Source organism: Sphaerodactylus townsendi, linkage group LG11 (genome assembly GCF_021028975.2).
Source record: "Sphaerodactylus townsendi isolate TG3544 linkage group LG11, MPM_Stown_v2.3, whole genome shotgun sequence".
In the NCBI taxonomy this organism is placed as follows: domain Eukaryota; kingdom Metazoa; phylum Chordata; class Lepidosauria; order Squamata; family Sphaerodactylidae; genus Sphaerodactylus; species Sphaerodactylus townsendi.
This window is the reverse complement of record NC_059435.1, coordinates 68,367,190-68,390,251: the sequence shown is the minus strand read 5'-3', so window position 1 is coordinate 68,390,251 and position 23,062 is coordinate 68,367,190. Positions and strand designations below refer to the sequence as shown.

Below are 23,062 nucleotides of genomic sequence, written 5' to 3'. Positions count from 1 at the left end.
AGAACTGCTTTGAAAACAATAAGGGTCCGCGGCCAATTATAGCTTGCTTGTTCATGCAGCAGTTGCTCCCTCCTAGCCATACAACATTTCTGGATATTTTGAAGCCAAGGGGGCAAATACTGTGTTCTTTGTCACAATCTTTGTCACAGTTTTTTTTCTAGATTTCAAGGCAAAATGAAATTTGAAGACAGAAATATGTGCAGTACTTATAGATACCGATGTCTTTATTGGCATACATAAAATAGGTTAAAATCACAACTCATTCAAATCAGTATGTTAAAAAATTCAATAATAATTCAGACAGTTTCAAATTTTAGCAAGCCTTCCTTTTTGGTACCTGTGAGAGAAATTTGGCAATGGAGCTGGTAAGCGCTGAGTCTTTCTATGACAAAGAAAGGAAAGTTTTTTTTCATTTTTGCTTGGTTTCAGTATTGCTGGGTTGACCAATTTATCTCAAAGATCAGAAAGCCCTGCGGCTTTCTCCTGTCCCTCTCCCCCAAGATCTTATCACCATCACCCTGATCTCTGTGTCAATGCTTCAAGGCCAACAAAAGCAGCCAGTAAAAAAAAAGGGGGGGGGAGAAGACATCTTGCTGCTCGATCAGGCCTATAAATGAAGACAGTAATGCAATGTTCTCCCTCTGACTCAGGAAGGCATCTTGTGTGGGTGATTCCCCCCCCCCCCCCAATGCTTAGTTAATTTAAGAGGGTTTAGATTATCCTGTCCTCAAAATTTTCTGGCCATGGATTATGATTATTGCAGGCAAGGCATATTAACAAACAGAAATTGTGATTATAGAACCAGATTTGCAAATAACTCATAAAAGTTACTGTGCTGTGTGTTAAGTTGTTTCCAACTTAAAGTGAATCATATGAATCAGTGACCTCCAAAATGTCTTTTCATTGACAGCCTTGCTTTTGCAAGCTGAAGGCCTTGGCTTTCTTTATTGAGTCAATCCATTTCATGTTCGGTCTGCCTCCTTTCCTGCTGTCTTCAATTTTTCCTTATCTTTCCCCAAGGACTCTTGGGGTGATTCCCCACAATACATTTTGTAGAGCTCGACTTGCGTCCGCCTGATTTTCTCTTCATGAATTCGACTCGCTGTCGTTCCGCACAGCGGCCGAGCTCGTACATCCTTAGCCGAGCTCAGAGAGCAGGATGAGCTGCCCTGCTGCGCATTCTATTGGCTGTTGGCAGCTGAGCTCGATTCGCCGTTCATCCGCACATGCTGAGCTTGGCTCTCCTTACCCGAGCTCATTGGGCGGGTTCTACTCTGCGTGTTATCCGCCCCTTCGCACCGCTCATTGGGCGGGTTCTACTCTGCGTGTCATCCGCCCCTTCGCACCGATTGGCTCCCTTTTTCATGGCGGGAGACGTGAAATTCCTTTTTTTTGCGAGCATGTCGCGAAGTCGGAGGAACTGTGTGACACAGTCTTGAAGTTGCGACTTTGCGTCCTTCCACAGAAACTGTCTGGTGAACCGCCATGGATCCAGAATTTGAGGAGCTGTTTGCCGCCATTCTGGCTGTGCTTGCACATTTGAGCAACCTGCTGGAGACAGCGGCAACGGTTTGCTGCCGCATCATCCGGTTGCTGAGCCACAGCTGCTCTGTTCCTCTTGCCCATTGTATGGCCCTTTCAGTGATTTCCCAGCATCCACATCATTGGGTGTATCACCGCCGCTCTGCACACTGGTGGAAAAACTGCGTGTTGCTAGCTTAACAGTTGCACCCCTGACAGCAGGCACCCCCCAAATTTCCCCAGGGTGGATTTAAAGGGAGAATCTGAGATCCTCAGTTTAAACTTTGAAAGTGATGCTGTTTCAGGGTGGGGGAGAATCCACCCCCAAGCAGCATCACTTTCAATGCTGTTTTAAATGAGTACCCCAGATTCTCTCTTTAAGGTGGATTTAAAAGTGGCTTGCAACATTCTCCCCTTTTCCATTTTTTCCTCCATCAACTCTGCGAGGCGTGTTGCTAGCTTAACAATTGCACCCCTGACATCAGGCACCCCCCAAATTTCCCCAGATTCTCCTTTTAATCAGCATGGATTTAAAGGAAGAATCTGAGATCCTCAGTTTAAACTTTGAAAGTGATGCTGTTTCAGGGTGGGGAAGAATCCACCCCCAAACAGCAGGATGGATGCTCGCATCTGAATGGAAACACATTTCTGCTGCCCTTGGCTTTATCTTGCCTGAGAGTTTTCTGTCCCCCTTGAACTTCCCCCTCCAAAGCACGTGTCCCACCTAGCTGCTTTACTTAGATGGATACTGTTGGGCAGGACTTGTGAAACTCTAGAAGAATTTACATTCAGAACAGCCCTTACAGAAAAACAACAGCCTCATTTAATATAGGCATTCCCTCCTCCAGAGATTTCTGTTTGAACCAATAAACCACAGAACAAGCTGTCACAAGTTACAGTCCCCTGCTTCGTTTCAGTCCAGCAAATGCTTTTCGGCTCCATGAGTTTCCGGCTGTATGCATGCTCTCAATGGTCAATTATGATTGGCTGGCCGAAAGCGCCCCGTGATTGGTTAAATGGAAACTAAGCCCTGATTGGGCAGAGACAGGAACGATGCAATTGGCTGGAGGGCTGAGTCGAGTCGAGCTCAACAGACAGTCCGCAGAGACGAGAGGTCGACACAACTTCGTGAAAAAGTACGCCCTTGCAGCAGGATCGAGATAATCCAACTTAGGCGGGTCGAAGGAGAGTCGGACTTGTGTCGAAATCTGCAGCTGTGCGGACGACCCGAGCTCGACACAAGTCAAGCTCCGCTGGTAACGTGCTGTGCAGAATCGCCCTTGATTTCCAATTTTTTGACCAAAATCAGTTTACCTATTTTAGCTTCTAGGGAAAATTCAGACAAGGTTTGTTCCCAATCCATGATATCCATAAAACCCCAATACCATATTTTGAGTGAATAGCATAGTATGAGTTATCTGGATCTGCAGCAACGCTTAAAAGATCTTCTCTGGCTCCTTCATGGTTCCCCTTCCCTTTCTCAGTCCCCTTCTGATTTCTCTGATTGCAGTCCCTGTTTAGGTTGGCTGAGTCAAACAATGGAAACTGCTTAGCTTTTTCATGGACAACACTGAAGTTGTATAATTACCATTACTTTTGTTGTCTTGTTGAGCTTTAATTCTGCTTTGGCACTTTCTTCAACTGTCATCAATAGTCATTTCAAGTCTGTACTAATTTTTGTCAGTAATGTGGTGTTCTCTGTGTATCTCGAATTGTTAATATTTCTTCCACCAATTTTCACTTCACTTTAATATAAATCAGTTTTCCTTACAATATGTTCTGCATCAAGTTTGAACAGATGGGGAGGCAAAATAATACTTTTTCCAATTCATTTTCTTTCTGCATATTCTGTTGCCTCTTGTCCAGAGTATAAGGTGCACACTGAAACACAGTCAAAAGCTTTGCTGTAATCTGTAAAACGCCAACTGATTTTTTCCTGAAAGTCTTTTGTACTCTCCAATAGCCAATGTAAATTAGTAGCATAATCTCTAGTTCATTCATCCTTTTCTGAATCTACCTTGAACATCTGGACTTTCTCACTCTGTATATTGTAAGAGTCTTGGTAAAAATGTGAGCATCACTTTGCTTGCATGAGAAATTAATGCAGTGGTCCAATAATTACTGCAGTCTTTGACTTCTCCTTTTTTGGAATTGGAATGTAGCTTGGACATTTCCAGTCTGTGGACTGTTTGTTTTCCAAAAGTTATTGACCTGGCGTAACATGGTTTTACTCAGAAATTCAGCGTCTAGTATAGTCTCCTTCATTTTTGAGGTATTTGCTACTTTCTGTAAACAATGTACTGCCTTGGTTTTTACATTTTCTATTAATTGTATTGATGCTTGGACTTGGAACAAGACCAACATGTCAAATACTGTATTCATTTGCAGTACCTAAAAGGTTTAAAGAACTTCCATGGAGTTGCCATTTTTTCTTGTAAAAGCAAAGGCAAAAATTTCTTAAGAAGGGAAGTGTAGAAGCAAAGGCAGAAATTTCGTAAGAAGGGAAAGGGGTTTTCTAAACCAGGAAAGACTCATGTTGCAAATACTAAACAAGGAAAGACTTGCGTTGCTGTGGTGATGAGCTTTCCTGGTAGTTTTTTTTAAAAAACAAAGCATTATATCAATTTACCATTATATTAAAATATGTATCATGTTTACTGAGTTCTTCCATTTAAAAAAGTTAAGTAGCCCATGTTGTTCTGGAAATGCACTCTGCAAAGAAAGGAGCTAGAGCTTTTAAAATAATGACACCTAGGAAATTAGAGAACTGGATGCATATTTTGGTATAACGGGATATTGATATTATGCTATTAAATCTCTGGTTAAAAAAGAAAATAAATACCCTCTGCAGTAGGGTGAAGAAATGGCTGCTTTATGGTTGGGACCAGGAAAATCTGAACTCTTCTATTCACATGGAAATCTGAACATTTCTATTCACATGGAAGCTGCACAGGCTTGGCTTCGCTTTTCTCTAAAACTGCAGCGCAGAAGTCTGGGGAAAACCCTTGAACATGCCCAAATGTATCACAGAATTGTGGGGAAGTTGGAAAGCAATTCATTGCCCAATGGTACTGCACTTGGGGCATATGGTCTGTGCAGAAATGCCCAAGGTTGACCCGATGCATTTCCTTCATGAACATGTCAATAAATGTTATTTAAAATCTATATGCAACCCTTGGCACAGCTGGTCCAGAGCTTTGGGTTGGATTGCCATCAGTATGCTGATGGCACCCAGTTTTTTCTGTTGATGGAGAGTCAGCCACCACCCCTGGTGTTTTGACTTAAGTGTCTGGATGTCATGGCAGGATAGCTGAGAAAAAGTTTAATTATTTGAAGACGGTGATTGGATATGGGGGTGGGGGGAAGAGGAGGGGATTGAGCGGGATTCCATCAGCCAAAATTAGACAGGGTGGCTTTAACACCTGCCTCTTCTGTCAAAGCCTGGGTATATTTCTGGAATCCTCTCTTTCCATGCAGGTCCAGATCACACATATGGCTAAGGTGGACTTTTCCCATCTTTGCCAGACTAAACAGTTGGCCCCCTACCTGCCCAATTTTGGACCTTGGCACAGTGATCCATGCAATGGTCACCTCCAGGCTGGATTACTGTAATTCGCTGTACGCTGGCCTGCCCTTGAGACTACTTGAAAAACTACAACTGGTCCAGAATGAAGCAGTGAGGGTTCTTACCGGTACTCTGGTATGAGTGCAGATTTAACCTGTGCACTGGTTACCAGTTGAATTTTGGATAATGTTCAGGGTTTTTGGTCTTAACCTTGAAGGTCTTGAGCGATCTGGGACCTTAATATCTTCAGGACTGCATCTCCCCATATTGCTCCTGGAGTGCACTTCACTCTGCCCATAGTAACCTTCTGGTAGTCCCCAATCCCAAGGATGTCCAACTAACCTCAACCAGGGTAGTCCCTGACCCTGACATAGTAGAACTCCCTATCATCTGACATGAGGGCCCTGTGGGATCTTAGTCAATTCTGCAAGGCCTGTAAGTGAGAGATGTTCCACTGGGACTTCAGTTGAGGTAGCCATGGTTCTCTTTCCAACTTGCTGGCTTCCCCATCTGTCCCTCCTCCTTTCCCCCAAAACTGTTATAAATTATATTACATTATATCATTTGTTTGTTTGTTCGTCTGTTCGACTTAATAAACCACTCTCCCCTGAAAGGCTCAGAGCGGTGTACAGATCAGTAAATAACAAAAAACAAGACATTGAAGAACATCATTAAAATACATAAAACCAATAAAATCAGTAGCAGCGATACAGCCCACCCACAATTTGGTGGATGGCGTCTGGTCCTAACCCTGGGAGGGGACCAGCAAGTTGTCGAAGAAAGCAGATTGTATAAAGGGCATCAAGAAGGGGCGGTGACTCAGCAGCCAGCCCCCCCCTCCCCCAAACCCGGTGGAACACCTCAGTTTTACAAGCCCTGCGGAACTACCCAAAGTCCCGCAGGGCCCTAACAGCTGGAGGAAGAGCGTTCCACCAGCCAGGGGGCAGAACCATAAAAACCCTGGCCCTGGTGGAGGCCAGCCGCATCATAGAGGGGCGGGGAACCACCAGCAGATTCGCCTTCGCTGAATAATGTTTAAATATCACAATGAGGTGGGAGTTGAAATGCTTAAACTTTATTGGGGCCCTTATGAGTATTCTAGCAGTGATTTAAATTTGTCAGTTGCCATCATTGATATACATTGGTAGTGTTTTAATGTGTATTATTGTTTATGATTGCTGAAGTTGAATCTGATATTGATTTAGTTGCTTAATTATATGTGTTAGCTCCCCTGAGCCTGGCCTTCTGCTGGGAAAGGGTGGGATGGTATGTTTAATAAAATAAAAATAAATAAAATGAATGTTTTTTGTTAATAGATGATGATTTTGATCAGTTTGATAAGCCTGGTGCAGAAAGATCTTGGAGGAGGAGAGCTGGAGATGATGACTGGGACAGGTAAGTTAATGAATTTCATGTTGAGATTGTTTCTCTGGAATTCCATTTTGCTTTGTTCAGCATATGTTCTAGCTCGCTTTTGCTAAAGTACACATCCAGATGCTAATGAAGAGTGTGCCTGCTGTGTATGTATCAGAAGGATACATTTACTTCATTTATACCCTGTCTTCCTCCCCAGTAGGAACCCACTGCTAGTTACCCTCAATGTGAGGATAGGTCAGGCTGAGAGAAATGCATTAACTTACCTGTCATGAAGAACTTAAGGCTGGAGACATAAAAAACATGATTGTTGCCTTGGGAAACTTGAATTGGGTGTAGAGGTGATGTAGAAATGATTTAAACAAATAATATATTGCAGAACATGTTATGGCATTGTTTAATTATGTGGCCCATTTTAGTGGGGACATTTTGGGTTTCCCCGGGGGGGGGGGGGTTGGTTTTAGTTCTTGGATGCTGGCTGTATTGGGTTTATTGGTTTTAATAAGGAGACAGGGCTTGTATTATATTTGTACTGGTTTTAACTTTCCCTTGTCTGTATATGTTTATTTGTACACTGCCCTGAGCCCTCCAGGGGAGGGTGGTATAAAAATCCAATGAGTGAGTGAATGAATGAATGAGTGAGTGAGTGAATGAATGAATGAATGATATATGCTGTCAACAGTACCGCTCTATGTCTGCTGACAGAACATAGTACAAAATAGTGTCAGAGAAAGCTGGGTTTTGCAGCTAATTTCCAACTAAATGAAGCCATAGTACTAGATAATGCTGTAGACCCGAAATGTCAGACATGCTGCCCGGGGGCTGGATGTGGCCCCTTGAGAGGGCTTATCCAGTCACTCACCCTGCCCAACTGTGGACTCGCCAGTCGAGGTACTCACCCACTCCCACTCCTGAACTGGCTTGGTGAGCCACCCCCTCTTGGGCCAATTTGGCCTGGCAAACTTGTTGTGGGCTCATCTGCTGAGGTAGCCAACTTCCACCATGCTGATCTGGGGTGCAACACACCTGTGGACTTGCCAGCTGAGGCAGCCACCTTCCCAGTGCCATCTACGTCCCCCAGAGCCAATCTGGGCTGGCAGGCCTGCTGTGAGCTTGCCAGTTCAGGCAGCCCCCCACCCGTGGTTGACCACCTCTCCCAGTTTCATTCTGGGTTGAGGTAGCAACCCCCCCTCTGCCAATATACAGACTCACCAGCTGAGGCAGCCCCTCCCCCCCATCTAATCTAGGCTGGCGAACTTGCTGGGGCTTGGAAGCAGTGTGCAGCCTAAAGTTCATTTTGTTGCAGGCTACTATCTCATGGTAGCCTGTTCCTTTGCATCGGCAATGTGGAAGCACAATGAAGTGCTTCTTACCCAGTAAAATATGCTTGTTTGATTGAATCCCAATGTTATGTAGAATTGGGAAATGGTAATCTTGAAAACAAACAGCTGAGAGTTTGAAATAAGGATTGGGGAAATGGTGCAGCCCTCTTGGGGCAGGTGAGGATCACAATAGATATAGTTAAGACATCTGGGCCCACTTCTAAGACTAAATACTCTGATACTGCTTTTGCTCCCTCAAGCCTCTTCAGCTTTCCTATACTCCACTTGACTGTTAATGGCTGCAATGTCCCGTGTTATCTATGGTTGTTCCAACCCAAATGTTACTGTACTATGAATCTCAGTTCAACTTGAATGTGCTTTATTGTGTGTCTTGTACTACTTAGTTGAATTCTGTGTTACTATTAGGAGCTTTAATCACCTGAAGTGCAATCCTGCCCACTTTGTGTCTTCACTGGTGATCAGAAAGGAGCTGATAACTGTTGAAAGGAAAGTAGAATAGGACTGACAGAGGGTGCATGCTGCTGCTGCTGCTGCTGTTTTTTAGACCAGATTCTTTCACTTTGTGATTTGTTCTTCTACTGTAGCCGTGGGACATCTGATTGGGTGTCTTCTCTACCAATTGCAGAGAGGCAGGAAGTACTAAAACTTCTTCTCCATGTATTTCCTGTCGAGGTCACTTCACCTCAGTATTCTCCTGCCTCTGCAGAGGGTAGACGTGTGATTCAGGCTCTGTAGAACCCTTTATCTTATATATGTTCCCTTGTCCGTTTGTTCGTCTGAGTTTGTCTTGTTGGTTCCTAACTGTTTGTTGGTGAGAGTAAAAGGGCGCTTGCGGGGCCTTTGGGCAACCGAGCGCGAGGAAAGCGTTAGTGAACTATCACCTCAGAGTTTCCCGCCGTTTTTAACGGTCGCCATTATGGACGCTAGGTCCTTTTCGCCCGAGAGGGAAACTTTCACCGGTTCCTCCGCGGAGCGTACGCGCTCCGCAAATTTGACCGCCCCAGACGACGGCAATAGCGGGGAGGCCCCCGCGGGCCCAAGCGCGCCGACGAAGAAATCTAAAAAAGGCAACAAAAAGGGCGCGACGGATGATCAGGCGGCAGCACCGCCTAAGAAGAAACGGAGCCAAGCGCCTTCCCAGGGCGCGGCCGATAACGGCGGCTCCGCGACCGACTCCTCCAGCCTTCCCAGGGCGTGGGAGCAGTCGCGTCTTCCGGCGGGTGGCGTGTCTGGCGGGGCGGCCCGGTCCACCGACCTCCAAAGGCAAGTAACGGGGGCCCCAGAGGGAGGCGAGACGAGCGGAGGCCAATTGACCCCAGTTGCCAACTGGATGAATGCCCCTCCCGACGCCTTTGCTGACTTCCTCGGAAGAGCGATTGAGAAGGCGATGGACGCTAGAGATCAGCGTCTGGCTGCCACCCGCCCCCAATTACAAACACAGTCCCATAGAGCTACCCATAGGTCCCTCAGGGAGGACCGTGGCACTCGAAGTAGGGACCCCATATCCTTCCCTATGGGGGAAGAAGAGGGATTGTCAGATATGGTGGAGAGTGAGGAGGAAGATAGGTTCTCTGACACGGAGGAAAGCACTGAAGTGGCAGCAGAACAATCTGCTCAGTTTTGCAAACTGGAAGATATCCAGATGTTGATTGATAAAACGATCTCGGCTCTGAATTTAAGAGATGCAGAAGATGCTGAGGAACAGCCACTTCAATCCTCCGCTCCCACGTCAAATAAACCTGTAAAAGGTTACCCAAAAGGTGATTTGACATATTTTCCACATGAGAATGACAAAGTTAAATTCTTTCCAGTGCCAGAGTGCTTTGTTAAAAGAATCCATAGAGAATGGCTAAATCCCACCGCCAACAAGGGTCTGCCCCAAAATTTCAAAAAGAAATATCTTATGCCCCAACAGTTCCACGTATTACTTCAGAACCCACCAGTGGACGCACCGGTGGCAGTATTACATTCTGGAGCCCTAGTGGCCAAAGAAGGCGAAGGTAACATAAAAGACTCGCTTGATAGAAGGTCGGAGGCAGCTCTGCGCAGATCACATGAGTGGCTGGCAGCTGCCATCAAAACACTGACACCATCTTCTACGGTGGCCAGGGCCACCATGGTCTGGCTCGTGCTAAGCTGGAAATGATCCCAGTTGAGGCCCGGGGCATTAGGGAAGGCATCGAGCGAGTATTGGTGGCCAATTCCTTCATAGCAGATGCCACCTTCGATGCAATGGCCCTAGTGGCGAGATCCTTGGCTTCCAATATGGTAGCCAGACGTAATGCCTGGATTCGCCCGTGGCAGGCAGACACTATTTCTAAACACGTAGTCACTGGATATTCCTACTACGGTGGGGCCCTGTTCGGCAGGGACTTGGAAGAGGTCCTAGTCCAGACTAAGGACAATAAGAAGACAATGCCGAAGTCCATCCGGGGCCCAGACAAGTCGTCCAACCCCTCCAGGTTTACATTTAGATCTCATAAGACACTGCCTAGGTTTCAACGAGAGGGCAATAGGCCCGCCTGGCAGTCAAATAATTCCTTTCGGAATTTCAAACAACCTTACAGACAATACAACAAGCAAGGAAAATCTTTCCCTGCCGCAAAAAACAAACAATGACTACAGCAGCATTCCGGTGGGAGGTCGCCTTCAAAGCTTTCAACACGTGTGGCAGGGCAACCACGTAGACCGGTGGACCAGGGAGGTAGTTTCCTCGGGATACGTGATAGAGTTCAACAGCATCCCTCGCCACCACGTGATGATCTCCCCGTTATCAACAGATCCCATCAAAATAGACAGGACCTTGAGAGCGATTTCCCACTTGTTACAGATACAAGCGATAGAACCGGTCCCACAGCTGGAGAAATTATCAGGCACTTATTCTCATTTTTTTACGGTCCCCAAACGCAATGGGGACTGGAGGGCCATCCTAAATTTGAAACGCCTAAACAAATTCATAAGAATTCCCAAGTTCAGAATGGAGACCCTTCGGTCGATCACCGCCTCTCTTCGTCATGGCGATCTCATGACCTCCCTAGATTTAACCGGAAGGCGCATTCTATATAATATAACGATACACCAGGCTCCAATCGAAGTTCCTTCGGTTTGCGATTCGGGACCAACACTTCCAGTTCAAGACCTTACCGTTTGGTCTGGCCACGGCTCCAAGGACTTTCTCAAAGGTGCTTCTTGCCCCGGTGACCTTACTAAGAGAACAGGGGATCCATATTTACCCCTATCTGGACGACTTACTAATTCGGTCCAGATCCGTCCAGCAAGCTCGAACAGACGTAATTACAGTGCGGGAAACCCTGTCCATGCATGGATTTATCGTAAACTTAGAAAAAAGCTCCATGCTTCCATTTACAAGGCTAGAACATCTTGGGGCCATAATCGATACGGTACAAGACTCTCTGTTCATTCCAGAGGAAAAGATCAAGAAAATTCAACAAACAACTCGGGAATTGATGGCCAACAAAAGACAATCTCTCCTCAAACTAGCAAGTCTCTTGGGTCTATTCATTTCCGTAATCGACTTACTACAGTGGGCCCGATTTCACGCCCAACCTCTTCAACGTTTCCTCCTCATGTACCAACTCGACATCATCTGGAAGAGGGACAGGAAGGTTTCCCTACCCCTATCGACACGCCAGAGTTTCTTGTGGTGGACAATTCGAGACAATCTGACACAAGGAAAACGCTACCTGTATCCGGACCGTCCACAACTATTCACGGACGCCAGCCTCCAAGGGTGGGGAGCTACGCTCAACCAGGAGGTAATCCAAGGCAGATGGTCCAAGGAAGAGTCGATGATGCACATCAACCTGCTGGAAACTCGGGCAATCTACCTGGCCCTCCAACACTTCCTTCCGAAGCTGCGTTACCAACATGTGATCGTATGGACGGACAATGTAACGGCCAAAATGTACATCAACAATCAGGGGGGGTCACGGTCCTCCTCTATCCACCGGGAGGCCGGGAAGATCCTACAGTGGGCAGAACTGAACTTAGCATCCCTACAGGCTTTGCACATCAAGGGGACCCAGAATACTACGGCAGATTGGCTAAGCAGACAACAGATTTCCGAACACGAGTGGCGTCTCGACCCACAACGGTTCCACCAAATCTGCAAAGTCTTCGGCCACCCGGAGGTCGATCTCTTCGCCTCTCGAGACAACATGCAACTACCGAAATTCATGACCCGGAGCTACCATCCACAAGCGCTGGCAACGGACGCTCTCAACGCACCTTGGCCAAAAGTTCTACTTTACGCCTTCCCTCCGTTCCCACTAATTCCTCGCCCTCTTCGAAAAGTCATCGCGGAAGGAGCATCGGTGATCCTAATAGCTCCGAGATGGCCCAGGAGGCCGTGGTTTTCCACCATACAAGAACTGGCCACTGCCTCCACCGATGGACCATTCCCATCAAGTTCAAGTAACCTAAGTTAACTCAGGGACCACCATTGGTGCACCCGGATCCCAATGGCTCAACTTGACCGCTTGGCCTCTTGAGCCGTGGCTTAGCTTTGACGAGGAAAGGCTATTCTAATCAAGTCACAGAGACCATACTAGCGGCCAGACGACAATCTACCATACGGATTTACAACTCGTCATGGAAAGCGTTTGTCAAATGGTGCCGACATAAACGTATAGATCCAGTAGATCCATCCTTTTCTTCTATCCTCGAATTCCTACAAAACGGATTCGCCTTGGGTTTCAAATGTTCTACGCTACGTAGGCAACTAGCAGCTCTTGCGACTGTTATACTCAAATCCTAAGTAGCAGGTACATACAGATTACTTCAGACATCCGGAGCATTTTGAACTTTCTAAGAGGAGTCTGTCTTTCACGACCAGCGGTGGCACACAGGTTTCCCTCCTGAGGTTGGTACACGGTGTTGGACAGCTCTTACTAAAGCCCCCTTTGAACCTATAAGCAAACAGTTCATCTTGAAATGGCTCAGGATGGAAGACCTTTATTTCTGATCGCCAAGTAACATCGGGTAAGACGGGTATCCAGAACTGCGGCCCTGTCCGGTAAATTCCAAATTCCTGTGTATTCCATTAAGTGATAGAGTGTGCCTCGCGACAGACCAGACTTTCAAGTACTCCAAAGTTAATTCTAGCTTCTATGTTCGGGTAAGAGATTGTAATTCCTAACTTCATGCCTAACCCCAACCACCCAAAGGGAAAAACTTTGGCACATGTTGGACGTCTTTGTATGGGCTCCTAAAAAGCCTTCATCATTAGGACGGAAAGTCTACGCAAGACCGAAAGCCTATTCATTAACATAAATCCTCCCAATCTTGGATCGCAAATGTCGAAAGCTGCAATCAGCAGCACTCTGAAAGCATGTATCTGTGAAGCGTACAAGGCATCTGATCTCCCTATACCTAACGGAGTCACGGCCCTTTCTGTTCGCAACGCAGCCACCAATGCGGCTTTCCGCAACCAAGCGTCGGTGGAGGAAATTTGTAGGGCAGCAACGTGGTCCTCCATATCCACCTTTATCCCGACATTAACTACAAAATAAGCAATCCTTTCTTTCAGGCTGAGTCTGCCTTCGGCAGAAGAGTGCTGAGAGTATTATCGGGGACTGATGAAACTCCACCTGCTTTGACACTGCTCGGGAAGTCCTAATTCAGATGTCCCACGGCTACAGTAGAAGGGTCCATTGGTTACCTACCGTGAAGGGTCTTTCTACTGTAGACGTGGGACATCTGGGCCCCCCCCCTAGGTATCTATTAGTCCCCGATTAGACTCTTATTAGGGAAACCTCTACAGTTATTGTTCAATTTTCATAAGTTGTTGTTAGGGTTACTGTTGAGCCTAGACTTGTCTCCATGTTGTCTCTTGTTAGACATGTTATGTTACGGTTATGTTCCTGTCGTTAGCCTACTACTGTGCCATGAAAGGATACTGAGGTGAAGTGACCTCGACAGGAAATACATGGAGAAGAAGTTTTAGTACTTCCTGCCTCTCTGCAATTGGTAGAGAAGACACCCAATCAGATGTCCCACGTCTACAGTAGAAAGACCCTTCACGGTAGGTAACCAATGGACCCTTCTCAGTGCACAGGAGACCTTTCATAGGGAAGTGAATTTTCTTACCTCTCTCATGTAGTTGTTATTGGGTGGTAGGTTCTGAAGAATGGTTGCCCAAACTGTTGATTTGAATAACAATAAGTACTATTTGGGCACAGTTATATTTACTTTACTGGAGAGAAGAGTGTGGTTCTGAAAAGAGAGTGGGCAGCCTAAGGAATGTGTGCATATGATGGCTGCAATTTTGTACTTAGAGGTCAATAGGGAAGCTTTGAACATTATGGAAGTTGTATGCAATAAGGAATTCATGCACCGAAAACTTGCACATTGCACATTTGGCTGTTTGCTATATGCATTATGTGGGTACAATAAGAGTCTTGTATGGCTTTGCTATGTGACACATCCTATTTATACTTTCTTCCTCATAAGAAAATGCTTTCTTTGGGAGACTTCAAAAGTTATTGGACATTATCTTAAAACCAGCTGCATGCTGCCCCTTGTGCTTATTGTGTATCTTTGCAATGTTGATAGACTTGTGGAACCGCTAAGAGGTCATCATCTTGTTGATCTGCATTATTCTGTTGCTGATGTTCTGGATCACTGTTACATATAAACTGAGGAATACTTGGCCAATGAAAAATAGTACTCATAATTAACCCTTTGAGAAACTTGAGTGCTGTAATCTATTCCCACCTGTCATCTTAAATTGAGACTATATTGCATGTCTTAAAATGGATTCTTTGTCAGTCATTTGAACAACCCTAACATTGCTTTGACTTCTTCATGAGTATATATTGTCATTCTGTTTTTAAAAAAACCTTGCTTCAGCAAGAGCTTATTCCAAGAGTGTTTGTTTTTGTCTTTCTTGCAGTGAACTAGATGATGATTTACTGGGAGAAGATTTACTGACTGGCAAAAAGGTCAACAATAAACTCATTTGAAGTGTTCATAAAATGCTTGTGATACACAAAGAATATTTTACATGTGTCCTATACTTGTTAGTCCTAGTTTTCTGTGGCACCTTAAGTGCACTGGTACCTCACCTGCTTGTTGTTTTTTCAAATATGTGTTTTTTATGTGGAAGCTTGAAAAGAGGAGAACAAAGCTAGACTCTGTCAACGCATTACAGCATATTATTGCCAAAACTATTTACCCTTAAACAAAAAGCATGTTGTATATATGCACATAATGCATATGCAAAAAGCATGTTGTATATATGCACATAATACATTAGTATTGTCATCGTTTAATGATACTGATGGGTTTATATATACATTTTCACAGTGTACATTTTGATTACAACATTGTCTTGTCTTTGCCGCAAGGATGGTTCTACTAAGGACTAAACTACCTGGGGAATTAGCCTGTGCACTCCAACACACGCCAGCTGGGTGACGTTGGGCTAGTCACAGCTTTTCAGAGCTCTCTCATCCCCACCCACCTCATAGAGTGTTTGTTGAGTAGGGGGAAGGGAAAGGAGATTGTAAGCCCCTTTGAGTCTCCTTACAGGAGAGAAAAAAGGGATATAAAGCCGAACTCTTCTTCTTCTTGGATGCACCAGCTTCCATTCAGTGCCGAGTGAACGGCACCAGGTAGAAGCCGGCGTATTTCCCGCAACTCCTACCTACTGCTTCCTTTTGTCACTTTGTGGAGGCCAGGGGACACACCTCCTGGCCTCCGACCCCAGAGCTGTCGCTCTGGCCATGGAGGCGTGTTCCCGGCCTCCACAACGTGACGGAAGAAGGTAGGAGCCGTTCGGGAGCGGCGCAGCCTGTGTGAAGGCTGTGCTGCCGGCTGCGCAGCCAGCAGGACCGTTCATGTGAACGGCCCCAGGGGGCGCATCGGCATAAACTATGCCAGTGCACCCCGCTCAGCTGGCTGTACAGAAACGGCCTTTGAAAAAAGCTATTTGATATGAGGCTGTAGTCAGTGGAAGAACTGGATGAAATTGAAAAATCTGGTTAGCTCCAAACCCATGTGGCCCTATTTCTAGTTCTCACTGTTGGAAGTTATATTTGAGGCAGCATTCAGTTGTTTTGGCAACCTGCACTTAAAACTCTGGGCAAAAGCACAATTTGCTGCTGTGATTGTGCATGCCCATTGCTCATCCTTCCTTCCTCTCTCCTTCTAGTCTAGATCCAAGTCCAGATCCAACTCCAGTTTTCTGTGTAATTTGGGTGTAGGTTCTTGGATGGTGTAGCTTATACAGCACAAGCCAAACTTCTAAACCTGCTGGTCTGGTATACTCAGGCTCCCAATTCAGTTGCACCTTGCTTTGACTTCTGAATGCAGCCTCTGTGGGGGGAGTTATGAAATCTCCATAAGTTAGCTGATTCATAGGTTTTTCAGAATTTGTTTCATTGATGGTCAGAACAAAAATAATAGAGATCATATCTTGATTGATATTGATAATACCTTGTAAAAATGTCCTAAATTTGATGATCAACCTTCTTTGCTACTATGCTGAACTTTTCTGTATTGGGGTTATCTCAAGGACAATTTTGTTTTTGTAACATAAATTTAGACTCAGTCAGATATGTCTGACGAAGAACTGAATGATGATCTCCTGCAGAGTGACAATGAAGAGGATCAGCGTTTCAGGTGTGTCTTTTTAAACCAGTAACTCGGGGGTGTCGCACTCATTTATTACAAAGGCAGGATGTGACATCAGTGTGACTTGGTCCGGTTGAGAGGTGTGGGTGGCTACCTTGGCTGACGAGTCGGCAGCAGGCTTGCCAGCCTAAAATGACACTGGGGAAGGGGATTGGTTACCTTGGCTGACAAGCCCATAGTGGGCTGCCCAGGCCAGAATGGCCCTAGGGGAGGTCATCGGCACTCACCCAGGAGGGGGGTTGACTCCCTCAGCTGGTGACCCCAGTGACTCATCAGTTCAGATTGGCCCGAGGGGTGAGTGGCTTGCCAGATCAGATTGGGAGAAGGGTGGTGGTGGTGGCTGCCTACACCGGCCAGCCTGCATTGGGCTCACCAGACCAGATTGGGAGCAGGGTGGGGGTTTGCCTCAGCTAGCCTGCAGGCCTCATAAGCCCTCTCAAGGGGCTGGATTTGGCCCCCAGGCTGTAAATTTCACACCCCTGCAGTAGCTTGAATGAATGTCATTAGGGTACTGTAACAATGAATGTAATGTGCTTTCACCCTCATGATAAAACTTTTTTGTCATGAACTTAAAAAAAGCGTTATATTAAAATAAACTGCTTTTACTGCTTTCATATTTTTCATAGAAATTCATTTTTTTTGTTAGAGGTTCAACAGGTAACAAGTGTAGTAGGATTTCTAGATGCATTCTATGATGCTGCAATAGACCGATTGAAGAATTTATCTTCTGGTATGAATTTTTGGAGGGATCAGATTTCTTTAAAATATTAAATTTTAACTACATTTTAATTGGGCAGATTGTTTCAAAACCTGGTCCTGTTTTATCATTTGCACTAAAATCTGTTCATTACCCTGCCGTGTACCTTGGTTGTTGTAGAAAGAGTTATTCCTTATTGCATTTGGAAAGTAAAGTAGAGTAAACCAAAGTTATTGTGACTGTGAATTTCTAGATTGCTATCCAAATCAGTAACTGCTGAGCTATTTCCTAGTGCAGTCCTGTATAGGAGATTTAGGACATCTGGAGTAATGCAAGCTTTCTAGGACACGATGGAAATTCCAGTGAAGGCTGTTCAAAGCCACCCTTTAGCATAAGTTCCTGACAAGAAAGAAAAGTATTGCAAATAAAAATTAAACAATAGGGTTTTTTGCTATATTAATGAGAAACTGATACAGTAGTAGTGGTTCTCATACTGTGCCTCTGTTAGAATGGGAATTAAAATTGGAAGCTGTTAGCTCGGTTAGTATGAAGAACATCTTGCCAACCTAACCTGTTAGACCAGGGGTCTGCAACCTGCGGCTCTCCAGATGTTCATGGACTACAAATCCCATCAGCCCCTGCCAGCATGGCCAATTGGACATGCTGGCAGGGGCTGGTGGGAATTGTAGTCTATAAACATCTGGAGAGCCGCAGGTTGCAGACCCCTGTGTTAGACCACATGGCTGGTTTGATTTCTCTGCTGAAATAGCCTGCAGTTGGTGATAAGCTGCGATGTAAGCATGCGTTATGTGCTTGTGGCATGGAGTCAAGTTAATGAAGAAACTGGATTTTGCCTGTATTTTACAGACTCTTAAGACCCTGCCCACAAAATTTGGTTCCCGGGTCTGTTCATTTTATTCAGATTTCTGTATTTTATCCTAATATAGTACTCAGGATGTGGCTGTTGGTCTTAATTCGGCATCTGGCATGGTTACATCCTTCGAGCTCTCGGAGGAAGCTAATGATCCATCCATTGAGCAAGATTTGGAATATGAACAAGGGGAGGAGGAATTGGTTTATGACAAATCGGATGTGCCTGAAGAATATGCTGAAGAATATACAGAAGAAGAGACGTATGAAGGCCCAGAGGCAGAACTAACAGAAGACCACATAGAATATGGTGAAGATCAGGGAGAAGAAGAGATTTATAATGATGAAGTGCTAGATCTTGAAATCAATGAGCCGCTAGATGAATTTCCAGTGAGTTTCTTTCTATTGTATTTTCTGAGATAACATTGCTTCATGTGTCTAGGTTTTTAGACTGATCTGAAATCTGTTTACTTCCCTAGGGATGGGGGCGAAATTAGACCTATTATCACTGTCTGCCAGTTTCTTTATCTAGGCTGTGACCAAGTTTGTGTTGACAGCTTGTTTGGCTGTAGGTAATGCTCCTTTGTCATTCTGGAAGGCAGTTGAGAATCATGACCTTGAGGATTGTATCCTTACGGAAGAAAACAGCTTTGTGTGGTGGAGACACACAGCCAATTGTTAGGAGTACTTAATGCAAAAGCTTTTATCCAGGCTTTAGACAAGATCTGATAAAGTCCTTCGAAGGTGAAAAGATTATTGACCTGCTAAAGACATCTTTAAGGTGCTAATATTTGAAAGTGATTGATGTTCTGCTCATTCATCCTTTTTTTGTAACTGAGAACTGTCTAAACCTGAATAAAGAGATTGGAGGTTACTTCAGAAAATGTCATATGCATAATTTGTTCTCCATTTAAGTGACTTGCTGAAGAGCTTGCTCTCACTTTAGTTTAAAGGTATAGCCAAAATATTTTATAAGGAAGAAATGTGTGCTAGCAGATTGACAACCATTTAATTTTACTTTTTTTTGCAGAGCATCTGTTGTAGTCCAACTATGATAGTTGACTGGATTTGTTAGGATTCTTAAATTGCCAGTAATATAGAAAAACAAAGAACATTAGATAAATTACAGCCGGGGGGGGAGGGGGGGCTGGAGTACCACTCTCTGCAACAGCAGAGGGGTAACTTAGGTGGCTGTGCGGCTCCGTAGCATCTGATCCAGAAGCCACTGCTTTTCCCTAGACCTGTCAGAGCAAAAAGCTACGTCAGCTTGGTCAGGGTGGGCCAAAGCGTGGAGCCAACGTTAGTCGGCTTCTGCTGCCTGTCCAGCCCCTGTGCACCTGCTAGCCACATTTTTGTGATGTATCTCTGTTATCCTCTATGGTTAATTCTCCCAAGGTCCCCCCCCCCCCCCATTTTTGGACTTCCTGTTCCATGGGAACACTCTTTGGAGAGGGCGGGAAGCTTCAAGGCACTTCTGTCCCTTCCTGCTGGCTCACTCTGGATTGGACTGTTAGTGGCTGAAGTATTTTATTGTGCTGTATGGATGCTGTTGGATTGTCCAAACCCATCCAGTTGTGTCTGACTTGCTTTGTGTTTTTAAAAGATTGCAGCGTGAAAAGCTGATGGGATTTACTAAAATAACTTACGCTCAGCTGAACTAGTGGTTGCTACTGCCTTTTGTTGTGTCTGTGGTAAAGGTTGGCACATGCTTCCTGGGCCTAGTGCTCCCTCCGTACTCTTGCTTTCTTAAGAGATGAGCAACTGACTGTGGGATTGTGTGCCCCTTGTGCAAATTCCCACTTGCCGTTCCTGGTCTGTCTGGTTCCGCTTGGCTTATGGAAGTTACAGTAGGATTTTTTGTAAAAAAGGGAGAGTTCTATTGTATTTATAGTCTGCCTTTCAGTCATAACAGTTGTGAAAATATTTACAATAAAAACTTTATGGTTGTTAAAACGGTTTGTAGCAGTTGGGGTGGACATGTGTGTTTGAGCCAGGCCTCTTTTCCAGCTGTTCGGTTGTTGACTGCTAAAATTGTTTTCAAGAAAGTACCCTCGCCTTCCTGGACAAGTGTTTCTTGCGGTGCCAGATAGTAGTCTTTTCCTGGAGGAAGGGTGAGATTCTCCTCTTAGGTTGAGTGGAGGTGAAGCATGAGCCCAAAATCTCCTTCCAGTCACTTTTGCGATTCAGAGGGTGAGACTTCTGCAGCTGTACTTGGTTCCTAATAAATGAATGGGGAGAGTAACAACCTGCAATTTGTTTGTAGGATGAAGATTACATGCAGTCCTATGGTGAGCAGCAGGGAATGGAAGAGCAAGAATATGTAGCTGAAGAAGAACTGGAAGAAGTTGCTGACAGCCAGACACCTCCAAATGAATCGGAAGAGGTATTTTTGGAGAGTTGAAATTCTAAAGGAAAATGTTGCTGAGTGGGATTTCAAGGGAATCTGAAATTCACTGTGCATTTATGTGAAGGACAGAGGCAAGCTGTAGCAGCCCTGACACCAATGTTGCATCCCTGAAGTATGTATCTATTTATAATTTGTCTTATAGGCCGCCCTTCACCTGATAGACTCGGGGCAGTTGAAGAGTCACAACAAATTCTGAAACAACAATCACATCCTCATAATTAATCTATATCCCATGGCTCCCTAACCAGCTCTAAAAGAAGAGGGAGAGAGCAAAGGGAGGCCAGCCCTGACTGAATGCCATTGTAGAGAAAAACTATGCTGTTCATTCTAATATCGGCCTTCCTTTCTTTAAGCACGTTCCTTTGTGACATCAGTGTTTTTTGGCTGGCCACAGTTCCTGTGGCTGGACACTTGCGACTCAAGAGCCTCCAAATGTTTACTTTCCCTAGTTGTTTTTTGTCCCTACCTTATGTTTAAGTCGTACATCAGTGTTATCTTTAGGGTTGACGGTATAAGTTTGTAGTGAGAGAGGAAGAAATATTCAAGACCTGGACATTTGAATTTGTCCTTTTTTTGCTACATGAATATTTGGAATTGTTTCTGTTAACTTAAAATGAACTGTTAAGTAGCACTCCATAATGAAAGAATACTCCCCCCCCCCCCCCGTATAAGGGTGTTATGTGTCTATTGTGCAGCTGCTATACATACCATCCTGCATGGTGATCAAACTCTTGCTTCATTTTCATCCTTTGTGTTTATATAGAATTTGAGGTGTCCCTGCAGGAGGACAGTATGGTATTGTGCTTCGAGCATCAAGCCAGCTTGGGGAGATCTGGTTCAGCGCTCCCCCCCCCCCCCCCCAGCCACTGTAGTTCTATAAAAAAGATGTTCACCTAGACATTTATGGTCTTGCACCCTGTACACAATTAACTTAATTTTTTACTCACTCCAAAGCTTTGAAATGAATGTAACAGATATATTTGATCATGTGCTTGGCAAATAGTTTTCATTTTTATCTAGAAGTTTTCTTTAAAGCCAGTTATCTGCACAGTTGTCTATAGAAGCTTCTCTTTCCCTGGAGTGCTTCATCCCTCTCCATGCCAGAAGAGCCACATATTCAAGGAAGGTTCAATCTCAAGGAGGGCCAAACCCTTTAATAAAAATGCCATGTACTGTACAGGGCAAGAGTTCTGACACTTGACACTTCAAGACTTTTGGATAAGCTGACATCATGCCCGCAGATGGAGACAGGAAATTTAGAGTGACTTAGGGCAGCCGTCCATGAGAAGACCAATTATCACCTGAGCAATAAATTCCTTTTTTTCTGACGCATTTACTTTTGCTTTCCTCTTCTAGAAGAGACTAGCTGCCACTCTTCTCTTTCACTGCCAGTATTTGAGGCGGAGGATTATATTACCTTTTGGAATTAAAGGTCTTCATCCAAGTTCTCAGGTTCTTTTAAACTAGGAAGTTGGAGCTTTATCTGAGATTGTGCGACAGGGAGGCAATTTTTCCCTTCATATTCTTAAGAAAACAGAAATGTGGTGCCTCTGCACCCAGATTTGATAGTGTTTTCTTCAGTCTTTTTGGTTTATTCATTGTTTAAAGTCAGTGGTGGACTATGCATCTCCTGCATCACAACTCTCAATTTTATAATGAACACAGATCACCCAGCAATAGCAGAATCAGCAGAGCTAACAGCATATAGAAAGTGATATGTATATACACAAAAAATCATAGCCTCATTTTAAATTAAATTCCATGTTACGTGCATAATTAATAAAAAGGTATAAGGTTATTATTAAACAAAGCTAGAGCACAAAATTTAGCCACCTTACAGGGCGTTTCATTAGAATGATCTAAAAGGATCTACCATATATACTCGCACATTTTTTGTGCTGAAAAAGCCCCCCTTGACTTATATGCAAGTCAGGTGTATTTAAAAAATTTTTTTTAGGGTTTTTACTTTGTCGGCCACCAGGGGGCGCAGTTTTTAGGCTAGCAGCACCAAAATTTCAGGGATTTTTCAAGAGGCTCTCTTGATGATGATACCACCCAAGTTTGGTAAAGTTTGGTTCAGGGGGTCCAAAGTTATGGACCCCCAAAGAGGGTGCCCCATCTCTCATTGTTTCCAATGGGAGCTAATAGTAGATGGGGCTACATTTTGAGGGTCCATAACTTTGGACCCCTTCAACCAAACTTCACCAAACCTGGGAGATATCATCAGGAGGGTCTCCTAAAGATACTCTGAAATGTTGGTACTGCTAACATAAACATTTCTCCCCTGACCAAAAATCCAGTTTTGAAGGATTTTAATTCTTGTGTTTTAGCCCACGTGAACATGCCCATGCTGCCCTCCGACCTCCAGGGGTCGGAGGCAGCATGGGTGTGTCCGTCCAGCCCTCCAGAACAGCGCTGGACGGGACGGTGAGTGGAGGGGGCTGACGGAGAGGCAGCTCCATGCGGAGCCACCTCTCCGTCCGGGGAGAAAGTCGGGGCTGCTCACACCCTGCTGCGCGAGCAGTCCTTGAGCCTCCACCGGCACAGTTCATGCCGGTGAAGGGGCGTTTCCTTGTGTGTGCGGAAACAGCCATTGTTCAAGGCAACTAAAGCAGTTCATTCTAAAACTA

At 44.9% G+C, this 23,062-nt stretch overlaps 1 protein-coding gene across 4 annotated transcripts in view; it reads left to right on the top strand.

Moving 5' to 3' along the window:
* RBM33 (RNA binding motif protein 33) overlaps positions 1 to 23,062 on the top strand; it is an 86,240-nt gene that overhangs the window by 6,000 nt on the left and 57,178 nt on the right. For all 4 annotated transcript variants that reach the window (XM_048510302.1, XM_048510301.1, XM_048510303.1 and 1 more), the window contains exons 2-6: positions 6,403 to 6,481; positions 14,717 to 14,765; positions 16,370 to 16,446; positions 18,103 to 18,415; positions 20,289 to 20,408. In XM_048510302.1, the coding sequence (XP_048366259.1) occupies positions 6,403 to 6,481; positions 14,717 to 14,765; positions 16,370 to 16,446; positions 18,103 to 18,415; positions 20,289 to 20,408 (638 nt within the window). The remainder of the gene's footprint in view (positions 1 to 6,402; positions 6,482 to 14,716; positions 14,766 to 16,369; positions 16,447 to 18,102; positions 18,416 to 20,288; positions 20,409 to 23,062) is intronic.